General features: G+C 40.2%; 1 protein-coding gene across 1 annotated transcript in view; it reads right to left on the bottom strand.

Annotated features, from left to right (window-relative positions):
* The window catches only part of Abca12 (ATP binding cassette subfamily A member 12), a 166,902-nt gene that overhangs the window by 22,126 nt on the left and 123,770 nt on the right, over positions 1-21,006 (bottom strand). The window contains exons 29-39 of the mRNA XM_041631970.1: positions 18,581-18,799; positions 17,289-17,485; positions 16,374-16,534; positions 14,196-14,432; positions 13,226-13,376; positions 10,815-11,067; positions 9,837-9,923; positions 8,774-8,867; positions 6,285-6,412; positions 4,607-4,694; positions 2,406-2,511 (exon numbers count right to left, since the gene is read on the bottom strand). Of these exons, the coding sequence (XP_041487904.1) occupies positions 2,406-2,511; positions 4,607-4,694; positions 6,285-6,412; positions 8,774-8,867; positions 9,837-9,923; positions 10,815-11,067; positions 13,226-13,376; positions 14,196-14,432; positions 16,374-16,534; positions 17,289-17,485; positions 18,581-18,799 (1,721 nt within the window). The remainder of the gene's footprint in view (positions 1-2,405; positions 2,512-4,606; positions 4,695-6,284; positions 6,413-8,773; positions 8,868-9,836; positions 9,924-10,814; positions 11,068-13,225; positions 13,377-14,195; positions 14,433-16,373; positions 16,535-17,288; positions 17,486-18,580; positions 18,800-21,006) is intronic.

Consider the following 21,006-nt stretch of genomic DNA (forward strand, 5'->3'; position numbering starts at 1 on the left):
ACATGAAGTTAACCACTAGAGGGAACCACATGAATATAACAGTTATTGGCATTGCCAATGAAAGCTAATTAAAATATTTTATTAGCATATTGGGCTTCAGAGTAAATGAATTTTACCGCTCAAGTAAAGGCCCAGTTCACTTGTTCCCTACCAAAGAGGTCTTCAAACAAATACAGGATGCCTGGGAAGAGGTGGTGAGGGCAAACAGGTTGAAATTCACAGACAAACTCTCTTGCAGTGGGAGAGCCCATGTTCACGCAGTGTGAAACAATACATTTTAATACATTTGTAAGAGTGGCATAGATCTCTTCTTTGGACGGAACGAAATGTCTAAGCGAGAGGTTAGAATGCTGCCACTTTTCGTAAGTTTGAATAATAAAAATTAATAAGGGATAGAAGACACCTACTCTTAATTTATATATAACTTCATTTTAGCTATATTTTTAAATTGAAAAATAAACTTCATTTTAGGGTCAGTTTAAGTTTTATGCTTCCCAAGTCTATTATCCTCTGTCACTGAAAACACAATAGCCAGTGCCAAAAACATGCCCTGGAGCCTAGGAAACACAATGGCAGTGCCGACAGCATGCCTGGAGCCTAGGAAACACAATGGCAGTGCCGACAGCATGCCTGGAGCCTAGGAAACACAATGGCCGGTGCTGAAAACATGCCCTGGAGCCTAGGAAACACAATGGCAGTGCCAACAGCATGCCTGGAGCCTAGGACGGCTCCAGTTGCTTTAGTCTTAGTAATGTACACTAATTAAAGGAAACCAGGACTCAGGTTTCCGGAAGCCACCCCTCCCGTTCTGTATCTGTGAGACTTTTCCCTAGCTATTCTGGTGGCTGCTGTGCTCTCATTATCTGTCACAACAACAACTGTCCTTTGCTCTGAATGACACCCCGCAGAAGGGTTTGCAACTGTGTTTCAATCCAGGTTACACTCATCTGGATTAATCACCATTTTACGACTTTTGACTTTGCCCGGCTGCGAGGGGGGGGGGGGGGGGACACACGACACAATTGGGGGAAAACATTATTTCCCCTGAAAAAAAGATCCCTGAAGACTCTGCCTCTGGTACGCATGTCTGACACTAGTGTTTCCTTGCACAATTAACAGCATGTTAGCAGACACCAGAATGCATGAGGGTGAGGGTGACGAAAGAAAAAGGTGGGGTCAATTTTTATATAAAACATAGTCGGTACCATTTATCCTTCCTAACAGGCTGTTTATTAGCCTGGGTCCCGGCCAGCAAATGTATTACTTCATTTTTCTCCCTCCTTATTATTTTTTTTAGCATCATATGAAAAAATAATTTGAGTAAGGCTCAAGGAGATGAAATGGTCTGATGAACAGTAATTGAATTAGAAAAAAAATAAATCAACTTCTTTTAAATCCCTGCCCTGTTTAAAAACTGAGGTGGAGGACTTTGGGGAAAGAAAACCGAAGTAAAACTGACTGAGGCTGGATAAACGGCCAGGGGCATCAGCGAAAGGAACAGACAGAGAGCCCCAAGTTCAAACCTTACTTTAGCAAACCAGTGAAAACACGAGTGTAAGTCACAATGCTAACCCCAAAGGAAGCTGTAAGGACCAGCAATATTTTACACAGCAAATGTCTCAGTTAAAAAATGTCTTGTGCAGCCGGGCGGTGGTGGCACACACCTTTAATCACAGCACTCGGGAGGCAGAGGCAGGCGGATCTCTGTGAGTTCGAGGCCAGCCTGGTCTACAAGAGCTAGTTCCAGGACAGGAACCAAAAAAGCTACGGAGAAACCCTGTCTCAAAAATCCAAAAAAAAAAAAAAAAAAGAAAAGAAAAGAAAAAGAAAAATGCCTTGTGCATGGTAGCATTTGGGGTACAGTACAGAAGTTTGTGTTTTAAAAGGTTTCGTCTTCGTAACACAATGAGGTAGTGTATAACTTTAATCCCAGCACTCAGGAGGCAGAGGCAGGAAGATCTCTACTGATTTCAAGCCAGTCAGACCTACAAAGTGAGAACTCATCATTAAATAAAATTATCTGCACACGTGTGTGTGTGTGTGTGTGTGTGTGTGTGTGTGTGTGTGGATAGATATGACTATTAACCAGTAAGTTCTTGTCTTCAGACCAATAAGTAGTTCTGAAATGTTTTCCACGAGGCATAAGGACTAGCTCTGAGAGCGGAGTGCTAAGAAGTTCGGGTAACCATCCCGACTTGATAAATGAGGAAACTAAATTACTGTGAAGCTAAGGGGGTTATGCAGAATGTTCCATCTGGAAGGAGTTACTATTTCCAAATGTTTCCTGAGGACCTGCAATTGAGATGCCGTAAAACACCCACAACACGGGGCAGCAGATACAGAGAGCATGTTCCCATGGAAGGCTGTAGAAAAGACTTAGAGGTGACACCGCACAGTGACCCTACCGTGCCGGGCAGCATCGTACTCCGACATGTTAACTCTCAAGAGGAAATTGTTGAGGCTATTGAGGTAAGCTGGGAGGGAGTGGTAGCCTTCTGGGTCATACCACACCTGTCAAATGCAAAAGGAGACAAGATCAGGATTGTATTTGAGTGAATTAGGCTCGCTTAACATCTGATACTTTATTTGAAAAAGAGCATCAATTTGCCAACGATTTATTCTATCCTTGAAAATAGTTAGATACCTCTAGAGTGTTGATTATAGACGGATCCATGGGTTTTCGATTTACAGGAAGACAGAAACTGGGGAGCCAGCTATACTGAGTGATAGGACTGACTTACCAGTTGCTCTAGAACAGCAGTGCTCAAACTGAGGGTCACCACCCTTTGGGGAGGTAAACAACCCTTTCAAACTACACACATCAGATATTTACATCCTGATTCAGAACAGTAGCAAGATTACAGCTAAGAAAATAATTTTATGGCTGAGGGTCACCACGACACTAGGGACTGTATTAAAGGGCAGCAGCTTTAGGGAGGTTGCGAGACACTGCTCTAGATTCTTCCACAGGCAAAGCCTGAAATGGACTAGAAAGGCATTGTGTCTCTGCAGCACATCATAGAGATTCTGAGACGAGAATGAAGATGCAAGAGCAGGAATAAAAACAGACGCCAAAGGAGCGGAGCAGAGAACGGATTTGAAAAGTTATGCTAGCATTGGGTCCTTAACTGCAAAATTGACAGTGTTTTTAAACTTATAATTGCCTTTTAATTATAAATAACTTAAAGGTTTGTCTTAAAACACTTTTTAACAGTAATCATGCATATAAAAAAGGTTTTTTAATGACTATGTTGTGTTTTTTGGTGTTGTTTTCGCTTTTAGGGATGGATGGGAAATGTGATCAGGATGGGAAAAATTAAGTAGTTAATAGAAAATGAAAAAAATTTAAATAGTTTTAAAACCCCCCACTAACACTCTGTGCCTAGTGAGGGGAAAGTAACCCACAGGATTGGGTGGCTTGGCACTTCCAAACCAAGGAGTTTAAAATGTCTCCATTTAAACGGCCTGAATCTGAATCAGCATCCTTACTGAGAGTTCATGTAAGAAACTCCGTCAGTTAGGAAAGGACATCCTCGGTGTGCGGAGAGAGGAGAGGAAGAAAAGGACGTCGAAGTCCCAGGATTCTTATTTTCCACACAGCTTTGTGACAATCCAACCCAGCAGTGAACGGGACTGCTCTAGAGTGGGATTCGTTTTTCTATAAGGCGACAATACTGCATGGCATAGAGCAGTCGCTAAATGAACACTAATTGTTCCACTTTCTCCCTGACTGGATGTGTCTCTCACTACCCAAGCAGAAATGTTCAGAGGATATTAGAGTTTTCTGTGGCTAAATTAAGCAAACAGATCAAATCTCTATAATTGCTGTTTATCATCTGAGTAGTCATATGTCTTTGACTTATCTCAAAGCATTGGTGCTATCTGGCAGAAGAAGAAAAAATCATCAGGATTATTTATCTCCAGTAATTAGCTATTATTCCAGGTTTGGAGAGAAGTAAGGCTAAATACGCACACTCCCAATCTCTAAAAGATTGTGTCGCGTACGTAGAGAGGAGTGCATGAAGTGCATAGCCACAGTGGGACAAAAAAAAAAAAGTGTAAGGAACACACATATTAATCCACCACGCACTGAAACAATCTCCGAAATGCTGAGCCCCTCCCTGATCTTTCCCATTCCAGATCATAGCACTGACCTTTGCTCCTTAAGAGGCATGGTTGAGTTTTCGCTACCCTATAAATTTACAGAAAGGAGAACATGGCACTTCTCTCTCTCTCTCTCTCTCTCTCTCTCTCTCTCTCTCTCTCCTTATCAATGATTTTCAGGAGATTCAGCATGCTTGCTATTCAGAGTGGAGTGTTTTCAGCTTTTATTTTTATTTCCGAAAGTTCAACTCAATGAATGAATGAATGAATATGTGTTTATTCTATTTCAGATGGAACTGTGTTTGGGCTACTCCGAGAAGCACCGCTCTGTACTGTGTTCACATGTCTTCTGACTCTTATGCATACATGTCTCCTTAAAGTACATGTATGCATTACACAGAATTGATTTTATATGCTTTGTGTTTCTCACATGAAAATGCTTAGACATATCAATTTCACACCCATATTTATCTGCCCTCCCAAAAGAAAGACCTAGATTTACCTTAGCAAGGGTTCTATTGACGGGAACTGCTGCTATATCAAAACGAAGGTCGTTAGTCAAAGTCAGCCCAAAACTCCAGCCTCCATATCTACACAAAACAACAAAATTTATGCTTGCTTTACTGAACAAAATCTTCTGAAGTTGATCTAAAATCCTTAAGTAGGAGCTTACTTTTTCCTTTCCATCCAGAAACAAAACAAAGTGAAATAGATGCAGCATGATAAACACTTTCTACCGATCCTTCTTATCATATTTTAACTCTAGCACACATCATAATTAAAGTCCTCTGTCTAGGGTGGTGGCTCATGCCTGTGACTTCAGCACTCAGGGAAAGAGGGGAGAGCTGCCATGAGCTTCAAGGCAGCCTGAGCTATAGTATGAGATCCTGAATAAACAATGATAACAACATTAAACAATTGTGTATATGCAATGATCATTCTGAAAAGGAATGATATAATCTGAAAATTCAACATTATAGTACTTAGATGTTTTTTAAACAATTAATACAAAAATGTTATAATTTGATATCTTTTTTTTTTTCAAATTAATTTGTAGTCTGAACCATTTTTCTCTCTAGCTTATTGGGTTGTTCCTACTTTTTTTTTTCCTAAGAAGCCTAAATGTGAGTTTGGCATGCCGGTTTATGGTCTTCATAAAAATTGACTTTAAAATCCAAGTGATAATTTTCAAAAAAGACCAATTTAGGTACTTGCCAAATTAGATTCAACTTAAATAATGGGGCAGTGCAATTTACACTTCAATAGCTTCATCCAAGATGTGATGGCACAGAGATAAAATTTTAACATGTGAATGATACCATAGCTTGTTTTTAAATGGGGTGTTTTAGACTAGTTTTTTCATAATGAATCCTTTTTATTTACGATAAAATACTTGACTATATGAAACACAATGTACCTGAATATAGAAAATAATTGTATGTTCCTAAGCCCATGTCTGTGGGGAATATCTATTTGTATACCTGTGATGGGACTCTCAGGAGAGAAAAATAGCAAAATATTAATGGTGTCATATATGGGTAAAAAAATCATGCTTTTTCTCTTCTTTTGCTTATCTTTAGCTTAACAACACTTCACAGTGAATGTGAAGAATTTGTGTCCACTGGGAAATGAAGGAGACATGGAAGGAAGGAGAAATGTTGACCGAGTTCATGGCTTTCTCATCAGGGCAAATGTGCGGGGGACTGGGGGACAAGGCCTTGCCACACGTAGAACACTTTGTCCACTCACAGACACAATCTGTGTTTGAAGAAATTATTATTGCAACTCGGGCCATCTGTCACCAAAAGCCATGCTTTGAAGCTCCGAGTACATACAGGAGTGTCAACAACTCCTCTATACTTTGAGATTAAAAATAAGTACAGATTCAACCGTACAGACTAAGACTTTAAAAAGCCACTGATTTTCAGTTTGCTCAAAAAAAAAATCTTAATTTAGTCATTATTTAAATTTCAATTCATAGAACTATGTATACAGAACAAAATACTGAACCATATAAGTAACTGTATCAATGATAAGATCAATCATCAACCAATCAAATCAAAACATTGATTAATTTAACCATATAAAGAATTTGCAACTATTCTCTTTACTGTCTCAAAAAAGTCTGTTATCATAAAGATCAGAAATCAATTAAATATGCTATAGACAGAATATTTTACCTTTTTTGCACAAAACGATTTGCAGTTGATATAAGATAATTTTCCATATGGTTCCCAGTGAGGTTATAAATAATTTGGGAAGAGTAAGTTCTTCTATGAGGAGGAGAATAGTTAAATTTAGGGCATTCCTGGAAAAAGAGAAAATCAAATTAAGGTCTTCCGTCTTGTCCTGTGTGAGTTATACAGTGCTGATGTCTCCTGATTTGGTCATTGTTGCTGCAAAGGCTCAGGTGACATCAAGTTGCTCTTTAACTCCCAACAACTTTGGAGGAAAACTTGCCTACTGCCATGAAATTGGAACATTAATTACTTATGTAGAATATACGCATGTGTTTAGGTCTCACCTAAAGCAAATATGGGATCTTTCTTGTATTGTAATGACAAGGTAAACTTTTTTTGGAAACAGAAATATCTCAAGAATTTACAGAGGACGAGAAAGGGATCTGTCTCAAATTTAAAAACAGCATTGGGAGAAGAAACTCTTCAAAATGATAGCAGTGATTTGAAAGGTTCACAACACGTTAGCTTTAGCTACCTAACCTAAGAGTAAGAACTTCATCAAGTTGGTTTACATATAAAGATTTCACATTAGTTTATGTATATGAGTATTGGTTACTTATGAACTAACTTTAGACTGACAGATTAGCCAACATAGTAGTGAGTGTTCTAGTGCCTCTTTGGATCATAGGAACATCTTAGCATAAAGATTACAGTTCTATTTATTTATTTACTTATATGGGATTTTAAGACAAGATATCTAGCTCAGACTGTCCTCAAGCTTACTAGGTAGCCGAGGATTCCACTGAACTTGCGATCCTCCTGCTCCCACCTCCCAAGGGCAAAGATTACAGGTGTCCACCTCTCTGCCCAGCTGTGGAGCTTATGTTTGCACACTTATTTTTACACTTGCCTTTCTACACTTCTTAACCACCTGGTTCTCACTTGGCTCCTGAAGTTTCATTGTCATGATTTTAATCTGAAGAAAGTCTAGCACAAGGCAGTTCTTTCTTTTGTCATTCACACCAAGCCCCAGAACACATGAGCAGTGCAGAGTTGCTGATTCCTCCGAAATGACAAAACTGGACATCACAGTACATCAAGTTGCATCTACCCAAAGATCAAACTTCAGAATGGCATGGCTTCTAAGTTAATCACAGGAAGATGCCTCCATGTTGACGGTACAGGTTTGAAGTTAATTTTTTTATCAAATTGTATTATACATGTAAAGAAACACATGTATTATGAAATTTGATGAATTTTGACAAAGTGAACACACCCACATAATTAGCAACTAAGGCAGAAGAGAGAACCCCATTAGTTTAAAAGCCTCCTCCTCCTCGCAAATTGAAACCATCCCTCAAAGAATATAGATGAGGTCTTAGCCACTTAATTTTTTTTAGCTAACACACAAAATAATGGGTTTGTTGCTGTTGTTAAATTATAAAAGGGAATAAACTCTTTAAATGGTGGGTGAGACTAGTATTTAAAACTGAAAGGTTCCAGAGACCTTTGTTAGACACTAGTTCTTGTTGTTAGGCACTGTCTTGCATGAGAATGCTCACTGAAATACGTTCACTGTAAAGTGTAGGACTAAGGACAGGGCACAGCCTTCTTACACTTGGAGAAATCACTGGGAAAGAAAGCAGCTCTTCCTGCATGAGAGAAGTTGGTGACATGGCAATCCTTGGAGACCAGTAGTGACTTTTCTTCCATAAATATTTTATTTCACATTTTTAATTGAGCACATCAATTGCTTAAGTTTACCAGTCCAGTGTTATTTGATTTCATTTAAATCCTGACTACACCTTCGCTCCTCTAGGATGCTTGCTTTGATACATGGTAAGTGTGTGATACATATGTAGTGATTTAAAGAGAAATATGGAAGTAGCTTTGTTCTTCTGAGAGTTTAGTGAACTGAAAGCTTTAGAAAATGAAGTTCTATATTCATAGAATAAAGATAAAGTGATTATGGGATGAATTTTTTCATTTTCAGGAATTGAATTTTGATGCAAAAACCTTTGCAGAGGTTGCTTGGGAACACTGGAACTCCTCTCTAGACTGGCAGGTGACGGACTTCCCATCTGACAGCTGTGGTGGCTTGCCCTCTCTAGACTGGCAGGTGATGGACATCCCATCTGACCGCTGCAATGGCATGCCCACTGTATTTTCAGATATGACAGCTACGGCCACTTTTTGTGCTGTGAAACTGAGCTCCTCAGCTAATGAAATTGAGATCAAAGATTCATTCTCAGTTGGTTTCCATAAAGACCATCTTCTACCTCTAGAAATTTGTCTTTATTCAGATTTAAAACAGTGACCTGAAGTTCAAAGTCAATATTCTTTGAGCTGCCTAGGCCCATATCTTTGAGCTAGTAGCTTCTATAAAATGAAATTTTACTGACTCTTTGGTAACCTGAATAGATCTTTCAAGTTTTGCTATTTGTTCTCTTCTTTTTTCCCTTACTCTACTGAAACTGAATTCGCTTTACCTGGACATTGTCTGAACAGGAGCAAACACCAAAGTTGTCAATAGCTTCTCCACTCGTGTTCCACTTTCCCAGACCGTCTCTTTTAAAACACTGTCTGTAAATAAAAATGATACCAAAGTGAGATACACACGTGTTTTCATATGCATGTTCTCATGTTGTGGGGGACTATACACATAAGTAGTTGGTGTTGAACTCAGGTATGTAGACCCAGGTATGATCGACTGATGTTTCTTAAGTTGATTATGCATTGCAATGGTGTTTTTGATGTGGCATTTAGTGAGGGTAAGGATTACAGGACAGCATCAGTTGACTAAACAGAGTTGAAGTCAGTGTATTTTCTCACTGTGGCAGGTCAGGGTTTGGTACTCCCTTTGTTCATTTTGTGCTTCTCATCTTGTCTGCTGATGCACTAAAGTCAGGTTAATAAATGTTTTGTGTTAGCCTGATAGTTTAAACAAGATATGCCAGAAGTAGAGTCAGGAGCCTTGGATTTGAAATTAACTATGTGTTGTAAATTCTAGACCTCCTTAGACATATATATGAGTCCCTATGGCCCCTAGTTTCTTCGTCTGTGAAGAGATTAATGGGGCTGGAGATGGTTTAGTGGTTAAGATAACTTGCTGCTCTTGCCAATGGCCTTGGTTTGGTTCCGAGCATCTACATTAAATTCTCATACCACCTGTAACTCCAGTTCGAATGCATCCAACACCCCCTTCTGGCCTCTGTGGGCACAAGGTGTGCATGTGGTGCACAGATATACATGCAGGTGCTCACGCATACACATAAAAGAAAAGTAAGTGAATCTTTAAAAAACAATAAAATGCGATTAACAGCATGATTCTAGTGTTATAATTGTAAAATGTATGAATATAAGAGAAACAAATACATGAGGAATCTAATGTTTATCATTATGGTAGAATATTGCCAAAGAATGAATGAAAACAGACTTTCTATCAAGATATTATCCTTTTTCAGCAAAATCACACACATGTACCTCATGCGTTCGCACACACACTCACACAAACTGGAATGCTGGAAAGAGGTGGAAAGGAGAACAACTTACGAGGCATTGGTGTTCAAACACACGTTGTCGATGCCAGGGTAGTTCCACAGTGCTGAGACCAAGGCATCTGTGCTTGGATCAAAATTCCTGCAGGACCAAGCGACAGGGACCCATCACTAAACTTACATTCACTCATAACTTTAAGACATGCATGACGCTGTCTACAAGACTGCTTTCTGCTCTGCTTTTCGATAGCCCCCCTCCCTCCCTTTCTACGTCTCCGCCTCCCCCATTCTCCTCCCTTTCTCTTTGTTTGGGTGTGAACTCAAAGTCTCCACACATGCCAGCCATGAGTGGAGGTATATCCATCCAATAGGTGAGAAGGTCTGTGAAAGATGCAGGGATTCCTGCCCTGGTGTTCTCCTATGATGGGAATGTAGCAATGACATATGATTAAAGTCTAACCATTGAAAGGAAACATCCACTCTATTTATATATACATGTAAATCCTCTTAAGAACCTATTTTTTCCCGATAGAACATCCCCATTGTCAAGGCTGGCCTAGGTCTGAAAAAGCATGGGATAAATCCGGACTAGCTGAACATAGCAGACAATGAGGAACTCAAGAACAATCACAGTGGGTTTTTGATCCTACTGCACGTACTGGCTTTGGGGGAGCCTAGGCAGTTTGGATGCTCACCTTACTAGACCTGGATGGAGGTGGGGGTTCCTTGGACTTCCCACAGGTCAGGGAACCCTGATTGCTCTTCGAGCAGATGAGGGAGAGGGACTTGATCGGGGGAGGGGGAGGGAAGTGGGAAGCGGTTGCGGGGAGGAGGCAGAAATCCTTAATAAATAAATAAATAAATAAATAAATAAATAAATAAATAAAATAAAAAATAAAATAAAATAAAAAGAACCTATTTTTTAGGGATAGAAGTAGCATGTTTCCTTAGCAGAATTAAGCACTGGAGTTTTTTTTTACTCAGATTCTTTCTGGAATCACTGTGGAAACAATCTTATCAGAAAGTAACTCACGCATAGAAGGCTGTCTGTTCAGAGGTCCCATAGATGGATGGAGAGATCAGAATCTCGGGGTAACTGTTGCTGGAATCTCTCAGTGTGCCCAGGCCCATGGCAGTGGCTACAAAGACGATGGGGAGGATGACCTGAGCAATGAGACCTTTCCAGTTCCTGCGGGTGTGGTGGAACCTCTTGATGAGAATAGCCATTATCTTCTTCAGTAGCAGCCCAAAGCCATCCAGCTTCTCAGTTCTTGTCAGGACTTTGTCTGAGTAAGGACAAGAGATTTGATGGGGTTCCAAGTAACCACAAACCATAAAAGAAGAATGACATCATGTTGTAGCCTGGGATAAAATTCTGATTTTAATATTCAGACTGAAGGTTCAGCAATCCATTCCTAATATTGCTGTAAATCAAGGAACCACTATATGTGTGCCTCATATATAGCTGAATATGAGTGTTATGAAAATTATGACTTGCTACCACCAATTATAATACATATGTGTAGTAATTTTACATGGAGAAGTTAAAGATTCAGAATTCTATAAATGAACCCTATTCCCTACTCCAAAGTCTCAAGGCAGGCTCAAAATGAAATTAATAATTTTGAATATATATAAAATAGTCTTATCAAGGTTGAATTGAAATAGTATAAATAAAACACCAGTTTAATGTAAGAACTGGTTCCTACTGTAGCAGATACTGTTAGTTCTGTTGCCTCTATTACTAACATGAAGTCCAATGAACTCACTCTAAATGAGAAAAGGAAACTCTCATTCCACATGTACTCATTCCACTCTCATTAGATAGTTGGAATGATTGTGGCCTTTAGAGACTCTGCCTTTGGCACTAGAGCCTCCAGAAAAGAATCATTGAAACTTATCTACTCATCACCCCACTACAGAATGCTTTCCAAGACATGAGAAAATTGCCATCGCCTTTGAGAACCAGGGAAGCCATGGTGGCTCAGGCTGCAACGTGGGGCTCTTAGGTCTAACCACGGCATCAGCTTTCCCCCAGAGCAGATTTGAGTCAACCTGCCACCAGCTGTTTTCACACGTGATAAGACAATGGCATTCGTCAGCCCTGTATACGCTTAAAATTCTCCATCACAAATCACGCAGCACAAAAATCACGATCTTCATTTAGCTGATAAGGAAAAATACAAAGCTGCTTAATTTAAAATGAATTCCAATTAAGCAGGGCGAACGAGCTTAAATGCAAACTCATATCTCTGCAGAAGGGAATTGGACAAGGAGCTGCATATTTTGAGTTAATTAGTATTCTCTTCTGTTTCTTGAGAAATTTCATGTGGATGACTTACAGGTGTATCAAAACGGAGTAAATGTGCTTCCTGAAAGATAATGTCAATGAGTGGAGCGTTCCGAATGAAGAATAATTTGGAATTATGAGAAAAAGGCAGAGGCAAATATACAGAAGCAGATGACCACTTTCCAATCAAAGCCCTCAATTTCTCAGACTCGCCAGCAGCAGATAAATGGGAAGTGTGACAGAAGACAGATGAGTCAGATTCTAGGAGTACACAAACATCAGAGATGATCTTCCCTGACTTGCAGACACGAGCAAATGTGTAATTAAAAATTCTGCTCCTAGAGATGGCGCCCACTTTAAGCAAACTGTTGAAATGACTGTTCCATAATTCATGTATCATTTTACTACATGCTTCCTTAAGTAAATCATGCTGGCGGGGTATAAATTAACTGTCAGAAAGAGACCTAGTGACAATAAAAGCGACTTTTAAAGGAACTCAACTCCTCAAAGTTGTGTCAAACTGTGATTTTTCAAACACATCCTGTGTGAAGAGCTGAAGGCGAAGCGTTTTAATACAGACATTAACCTTCAGGTCAGACCAACTCAAAGACTTCGTCCCAAACAAAGCATTTCCTTGACCCCTGAGTGAATCAGAGTTGGAAGGAGATAGACACCTTGCCTAGTGAGAGATGATTCAAAACAAAACAAAAAACCCAACAGCTCTATTTTAGATGACTTTGCTCGACACGCGTGAACCCAATGATAGAGAGTTTCTGATAAGACAGCCACGCCCATTCCTGCACAGCCCTGATTGCAGGAAGAACCGTAACCTGTGAAGCACACTTCTGAAGTTATGGAGAGCGAGTACACTCCCATAATCACTTCTGATGAGCAGAGAGCACCCCCTCACCACCTGTCAAGGGATTTCCCACGCTCACCTCACTTTCATAGTCATTTCACTTTTGAAAGGGAGAATTTGACCCGCCACCATGGATATTTTGTGTAGTGAAAGGATGCTTTTATGTGTTAGGATTATTAATTTAAAAAGAAACTTTAAAGTTGAATTTTAAAGGAGAGTCAAAATCTGTGCCTCTATTTTCTCAGTTACCGTCTACGAAAGGTAAGAAAAGGAAGGATGCGCATTGGGTCTGTACCGTCTCTGTCTGTGAAGTTGCTACTGCTCACAGACAAGTCATCAGGGGTTGAGGTGCCATTGGCACTGGGGTTCCCAACTTTCCTCTGCGTTAGGTGTTCAAGACTCATATTGCCACTTTTTTGTGAATCTTTTGTCAAGTTCAGGAAGACCTAAAAAAAAAGAAGCCAGATCACATGATTAACATAAGGAGTACACATCTCTTAGGGCCTTGATTTTGAATTATTACAACGTTTATTAAGACAACTATTTCCCAACCTACATTAAGGGGATATTTTTACATGTAAAAATGATCATTCTCATTTTTTTGGATGTAAAATGTTGAAAACCATTTTCTCTTGGAAACCAATCTTCTGTTAGAATGGTATCGAGAATTTTAAATTTTTATGATTTTGTGACATATGTTTAAAAATACTTTTCCCTTTAGTTAGAAAAAAACCTTCATATATTTCTGTAAGGACAGAGAAAGTCATATGAGCACCCAATAAATAAAGTAGTGGTGGAGGAACTGGAGGTAGAGAGACAGCCCAGTCAGTATTGGGAGCTGGATTTCCATCCCTAGAACCCACAGAAGTCAGATTCACAATGTGCGGTTGCCATCTCAGCACCAGGAAGGTGAACATTGATGGATCTTTGGCGTTCAGAAAACAGCCAGTCTAGTTTACTTGCTGAGATCTAGGCCAATGAGTGACCTTGTCTCAAAAAGCGAAGTAGACAGCTCCAAAGAAATGATTCTCCGGGCTGTCCAATGACAATTGTTGGCATGCGGACAGGAATGGGTGTGAACTCCTGCACCTACACACAGAGAGATGCACACAGTGTGTACCTACACACAGAGAGATACACAGATATGTGGTACAGATAAAGTCCAGAGGTACAGCAGCTGCCTGTCTTGGGTTTGATTGCCAGCCCTTTAAATAACAAATAATAAAGAAAGAAATGGAGCAAGCAGTAAGGAGCTGGCCACATACCTCTTCCACAGTGGTGTCGGAAATGCCATAGCAGCCGATGTTGAGTTTACCCATGCCCTTGTCCAGTGCTCTCAGGAGTGACAGGTAAGCACCTGAGACCTTAGTGCTAAATGGGGGGAGCACGTACACAAGCTCTCCCCCGATATCCTCCTTGAGGTAGGCTTCCGGGAGGTGTGACTGGATCATTGCTGTCACTGACGCTGTGTCACAGATGGCACTTGTGTCAAGATTTGGACTCTGGGGACACAAAGGAAATTTAAGCGGACTCTCCCGGGTCAGTTCACACGCCGTCCTCCTTGCCATCCCCGCTCCACATGGGGATTTACAAGTCACTGTCCCCCCAGCTGCGTTCTTCCCCCACCACCCACCTTCCTCTCCCTTGCTTTAGTGCAATGTCAGCTCCGCCCACTACTGTACACCAGACCATGGTGCACGCCCTCCTCAAGGTCTCTGCACCCAGAGGACCAACATGCCCCTTTCTTACACCAGCTCGAGCCCATGGTTTAACTGACACTTCTTTCCCCATTCCTGGCTTTTTTCTCTCTAGATTTATAGGAATAAGTAATCCATGTAATTTATCATTTACTAACCGCTACCATGTTAAATAGTTTACATATTGAGTATAGCACCTGAATTTTTCACATTCCATCAGACACAGAGTTCATGAAGCCAGACTATGGAGTTCATATCATGAATTCACTGATTCATGTGCCTAGACCAAGGCTTTCATACATCATGCAGTATAAGATCCCTTAATATGTGAATTTCTAAATATAATGATGAATTTTGCTATTTTTTTTTGTTTTTGAAGCTCAAGGATAATTTTGTTAGAGTTTAAAAGAAACTACAGTACAGATTAGATGAAAATGTCAGCCATCACTTGGAGGGGGATGGGAAAAATCATGCCCTTTTAGTTAGGCATGGCATAGAAATAGACAGCTTATTAAGGAAGAAAATTTTATTAAGAGACTCCTAATGACTTACTACTATGCCCATAAGTCACTGCATGTCACAGGCCTTCTCTTAAAAACTTTGTACAGAAGATGCCTATTAGTAGAGACCCTCACCTGGTCAACATGCAGAAAAAAAGAGACTATAGAATGCTCAATCATAGATGGAACATATGTATCATATCTTCCCCCAAAAGGCTCAGGGAACTTCAAGGAAGAGAGGCAGAAAGATTGTAAGGGCCAGAGGTAGTGGATGACTTCAAGAAAACTGTTTTCTGGACACAACAGGGCACATATGGACTCATAGTAGTTGGGACAGCATGACAAGATTCTAGCTCCAGTCAATCACAGTCTCAGCATGGAGCTGGGTAGACGAGAACGGACTCTCATCACCAGCTGAGAAGAAAATGGTGTTTACTGCTGGGAGAGTCGGTTTTGTTCAATGACGTGACCACTAGTAGGTTGAGTGGCAGGTCCCTACTCCTCAAAGTTGTTGAGCATCACAAACTAGACTTGACTTGGGTGGCTGTGGAGAAGGAAACCCAATCTGGGCAGCAGGAAGGTAAAAGACGAAGAGAGTGGGTGTGGGAGGAGTTTGGGGATGATACGATCAAACTGCACCATATGAACTTCTCCAAGAATTAATATAAATATTACTTATGAAAAAGAGTATAGCACTCATTGGGCGGAAGTAGGAGAGTAAATCTAAGGGAAGAGTCCCCCCCACCCCCAACCAAGCCTGGATTACTTTGTGTGTTTCGGAAGTCATGCCAAGACAACTCAGATACGGAGTTTTCCAAAAGATGACCCAAGTCAGTTTTCCTCTGCACTCTAACTCTTGTGTCCCCAAGTAAAGACATGGATTCATTTGTTTCCTCTAGGCCAAAAATTTAAATTCAAGTTTCTCTGCAGTCTGAAATGTTATGGGGAAAAAAGACTGGCGGACCATGAGTAATCTTTAGAAGGGCATCACTGGTAGCACATGGGAAATTACCAGAAGTTCAGAAATTCTAGGGTGTCCGACAGTGACAGATACTCTTGAGACAGGAGAGACAAAGGCAGAAATCTGTTGTTTTTTAAGCAACACACTTGCTGAGATTTAAGAACCACATAAGGGAATATATTGCTGAATTGTAGGAATGAGTCAAGTTGGAGAGAGCTGGTCTACACTTCCCAGAAATACTTAACTTATCACCCCATGAGACAGTGCACGTCCCCTCTTACAGACCTTCTTCTTGGTGAGTGTGAGATGGTAGCCATCCCCAAAAGCTTCCTTGAGGTAAAATGGTGATCCACAGCATCGGAGCCCACCCTGTTCCAGGAAGGCAATGCGGTCACTCAACACCTCTGCCTCATCCAAGTGGTGTGTTGACAGAATGATTGTTCTGGCTTAAAAACACAGTTGAGGACATGATAGAGTGAAAAACGAGGATACAGGCTCCACGAGACAGAATTAGCAAGAGTAAATTCTGGGATTTCTGAGAGCAAGAGAGGTATTAGCTGAGGTGAGTGAGTCTCCATAGCAATCAAGGGAAAAATCAGAAGGTTGCTGTTAGAGCTACAGGAGGGTTCCTATATATAGGTTAGCAGCAAGCAGGTCCTTACTAAGCGTTAGAGCTAATGTCCATCATTTATATGCATCAGTAACTCTCTTTTGTCAGGGTTTTGGTCCATTGTCTCAGTGTGCACTTCCTTCCCCTCTCCTTCTACCTCTCTTTCCTTCCTTCACTATGAAAACACAGCATTTTAAAGACTTTTTGAATATTCCTCTCTGATTGATCCACTCCAGGCTGATTACTTCTCTGCATCACACCCTGTTAGCACTTAGTCTGCTTTCAGTTTATTTTCATTTGTGTATGTTTGCTATTTCTAATTAGATTCCATGCTCCTCTAAGCAGACTTTGTAACTGCCGTTGAATCTACATGATCCCCAAAAGCACTAAGTTCCACTCACAGTGAGTACTAGATAGTTAATGACTAATTGACTCAGAAATCTCACCGAGAAATCTTAGGAAAAGAAAGAGCCCATCTCAACATTTGAGGGTATTGTATTATACACAGAAAAACCTCCACTGATTTTTGCATAACCCTGAAGGTAAACTTATGACTGCTCTGTGGAGAAGTTATGAAAAAATACTCATACCAGTTTTGTTCTTGGAAATGACATCCCATATACTTCGACGAGAACATGGGTCAACTCCAGTGGATGGTTCATCTAGAATCACTACCCTTGATCCACCAATGAGAGCTATGGATATGGACAATTTCCTCTTCATTCCTCCGGACAATGTTCCAACTCTTTTATGGCGATGGCTATACAGTCCAGTGTCTTTTAAAGTCCTTCAAAACAATTAATGGTGCTATTGTGTTAACTAATCAATGAGTATGTCTTTAATGATCAGTATAATACAGCACTGATAACACAAAATAGTTTATTATCATTTACCATCATATTATCATTATAAAAATGATTACTAAGAAAAAGCATATAGTTCATGCATTTGACAAATGGTTAGAACATTTTTCTCTTTAGTGGTAGATTATGTCATAAGTCCTAGAGAAAAGCAATGAACAGACAAAAAAACTTGTTCATAAAGAAATTATGAATGCATATGTCCAAAATGTGAAGAAAATCTATTAGATAATCATAATCTCAAGAAAGTTTGTAATATGCCAAGTGGTAATCAACATACAATTAATAAAATAAGAAACACAAGAGAAAGAGTGCCCAGAACAGACTGTTTTAGGACTACATATATAATAGTCACTCTCAGAAAAAGGGAGATGAGCAAAGACAGAAAAAGTGGTCACCTGGCCAAGAGTATGTCAAATGTCTCTCGGGAAGGGTGTGGTAGGTTGGTGAAGATCAAGGAGAAAGACTTGAGGGAGTCAGTTGTGTACAGTCAAGGCTGTGAGTACAGTTATGTTCACAGAGCAGAGGGAATAGAGAAGATGAAAGGAAATAGACATGAGACAGAGGACAGGTCATGCAGGGTCTGGTAGGTCTTGCTAATGACATTATGGAATGTTATGCTAGGTGTGGCAAAAGACTCTTCAGGTTATGCAGGAATGGCATTGTCTGATTTGCAGTTGACCAAGTTAAGAAATCTCTGACAGCTCCTTAATAAGAACAGATGAGATAGGGGAAAGGGAGTAGCTGGAAGTCTAGTTAAAAGGCTTTGGGGTGTAGTACCCCCATGTAGAAGTGAAACAAAGGACCAGGGCACATGCGAGGCCCTGAGGAAGAGTTGAACAATTGGTGTATAACCAGCTGGAGATGATAACATGCTAAGTATGTTACCAGATAAATAGAAAGCAAAGCAAATGTTCATGAGACAACATTTCCTATTGTTATTACCACCAGAGTTTGACCAGAAGGGTAAATATTCTTGGGAGAGATTACCAAGCCATGCCCTTGTTTGTGGCTTAACTCACCTTTTAACCTCCTCGTGGAGCTGCTTTTTGGTCCAGTGAGGGACTTTGATGGAGCCGTATAAGAGGAGGTGCTCCTTGGTGGTGAGGTAACTGAACAAGACATCATGCTGCATGCAAACTCCCATGTTCTTTCGAACAGTGTTGAGGTCTGTCTTGATATCTTTCCCATATACAAAAATAGTACCTGCTGAGGCACCAAACAGCCCAGTCAGCATGGAGCTGGAAATGAAGATGGAATAAATTAGGTATGGACCAATCACTCAAACTAGATACCAAAACTGAATATATCCCATACATTAGGAAAAAATGCTAGAGTGTATCTCTTTAAGTAAAGGCAAGCTGTGAAACAAAAGGGATTAAGTGGGAGTAAAAAACTAAAAATGACTTTTAAGCTTTTGGTTATTTCGGGTGTTGTGTAAACGCTGCATGATGGTGGTGGTGGCAATAGCATTGGAACTGAGGATGCTTTTTAGTTGAAAGTTTCCTTGGGATACTATTTATAGCCCGGCAAACCTCCAGTTCATGTCTCCAGACTAGAGTCTATCCCTTAATCCCAAACTTGTCTTAAGAATCCAAGAGATGATGCTACATCTTCATAAGACATCATATAACCATGGTTCTCAATCTGTAGGGTCACATATCAGATATTTACTTTAGGAATCATAACAATAGCAAAATTACAGTTTTGAAGTAGCAACAAAATAATTTTATGGTTGGGGTCACCACAGCATGAGGAACTGTATTAAAGGGTCACAGCCTTAGGAACATTGAGAACCACTGTCTTAAAGGTCATTAGACCAATTATGATCTTAACCGTGATACCATATCTTCTTGCCTCTTTCACTGAGTGATGAACTCATACACAGTTTGCCCAAAACTGTATTTCAGAAGTCATATTTACACCTTTTTGGTCTCTTGGGCCCCTAACTGCCAACATCTGCTACCACCAGGGGGCAGAAGGCATCACCGCATGCCTGCTCATGAAATAACCCTAGCCCTCTTCAGTCCCATTCTCTGTATTATGGCCAAAGCATTTCACCGAGAAAATGCTCAACAGCTTTCAAGTGCTGAGTCAGTAACAAAATCTCCAGGAGCTCTAGAGAAGTTCTCTCCTGTCTCTCATAGTACTAAATAATGAATCAGGATAAGAGCAATTCCTCATAACATCCACTGAAACACAGATAACGTGATATATATATATATATATAGTTATATATATAGTTTATATATATATATATAGTTATATATATATATAGTTTATATCTAGAGCAATAAAATAGGGCATTCTCAGCCAAAATTAGTCTCTTCAAACACCTTTGCTATCTCTTTCCTCCCCTGACTCTTATTTCCCATCGGGAAACTATGCTTTAGAAGTATTCGTTCTAAGTGTTGTGTTCCAGAAACCTTGGCTTTTAACAGGTCATACTAATAAGAGGCTGCATGTTTACTCTTATCCAAACCCTCACTTGTCTCCAGTTATTTAGAAAGAAACATTGATGCCAGCATTTGAGACATTGCTGGACTGGCTCAAGATAATTAAAAATAGAATGCAGAGCTTTCCTTGGGAAAGCGAGGCATTTCCTTAAGAGCTAAAATCCAGTGAGAGGTTAGCACTGACAGTGAGTATGTGAAGATGGAGCCCTGGAGGTAAACAGGCAAGCAATAAAAGTAACCTAGGAATCTTGGGATCCCAATCCTCTCTCTAGCTTGACACAGCATGGTCAGTAGAGAGAAAGAACAGTCCATATGCTGTTCCTGACCTTGACCTGTGTGAGATGTTGGTTTAAGTTTCTTTATGAATCAAGGCAAACGCTTCCTGTGATAGAGAAGATGGGGTGGTGTGTCCATACTAGGATGTGCAAGCTCAGACTTAAACCTGGCCTGGAGAGAAATACAAATAAAAGGGACAGACTGACAGATATAGTGGTATGGATCTGAGACAAGGGATCAAGCTGAGAACACATTCATGTCAAACAGAACAACACTAGTGAAGCTTCACCTACAGCCCCTGTCTCAATATGCACACACTTAGAACCCTACGGCAGTGCTTCTCTGCCTGGAGGTCTTGACCCTCTTGGGGGGGGGCACATATCAGATATTCTAAATTCCAGATATTTGCTCCATGATTCTTAACAGCAACAAAATTACAGTTGTAAAATAACAAGGAAACAATCTTAGGGTTGGGGTCCCCACAACATGAAAAACTGTTTTAAAGGGTTGCAACATCAAGAAGGCTGAGAACCACTGATCTAAGACATGGCAAGAAAATTGACTGTTATTTGGAATTTGCACTGAATTAAAAATTTTAAGCCACACGGAATGGGACAGCACTATGTCACACAAATAAGTTTGTCTCAGTGGCCTAAGATGGCCTTAGAGCTCACAGTTCAGAGCCTCTGGTTTACATTGCATTCTCCCAAGGAAAA

Source organism: Microtus oregoni, unplaced genomic scaffold, assembly GCF_018167655.1.
Source record: "Microtus oregoni isolate MIOR12 unplaced genomic scaffold, Mior012 000038F_ref0000394, whole genome shotgun sequence".
Lineage (NCBI taxonomy): Eukaryota > Metazoa > Chordata > Mammalia > Rodentia > Cricetidae > Microtus > Microtus oregoni.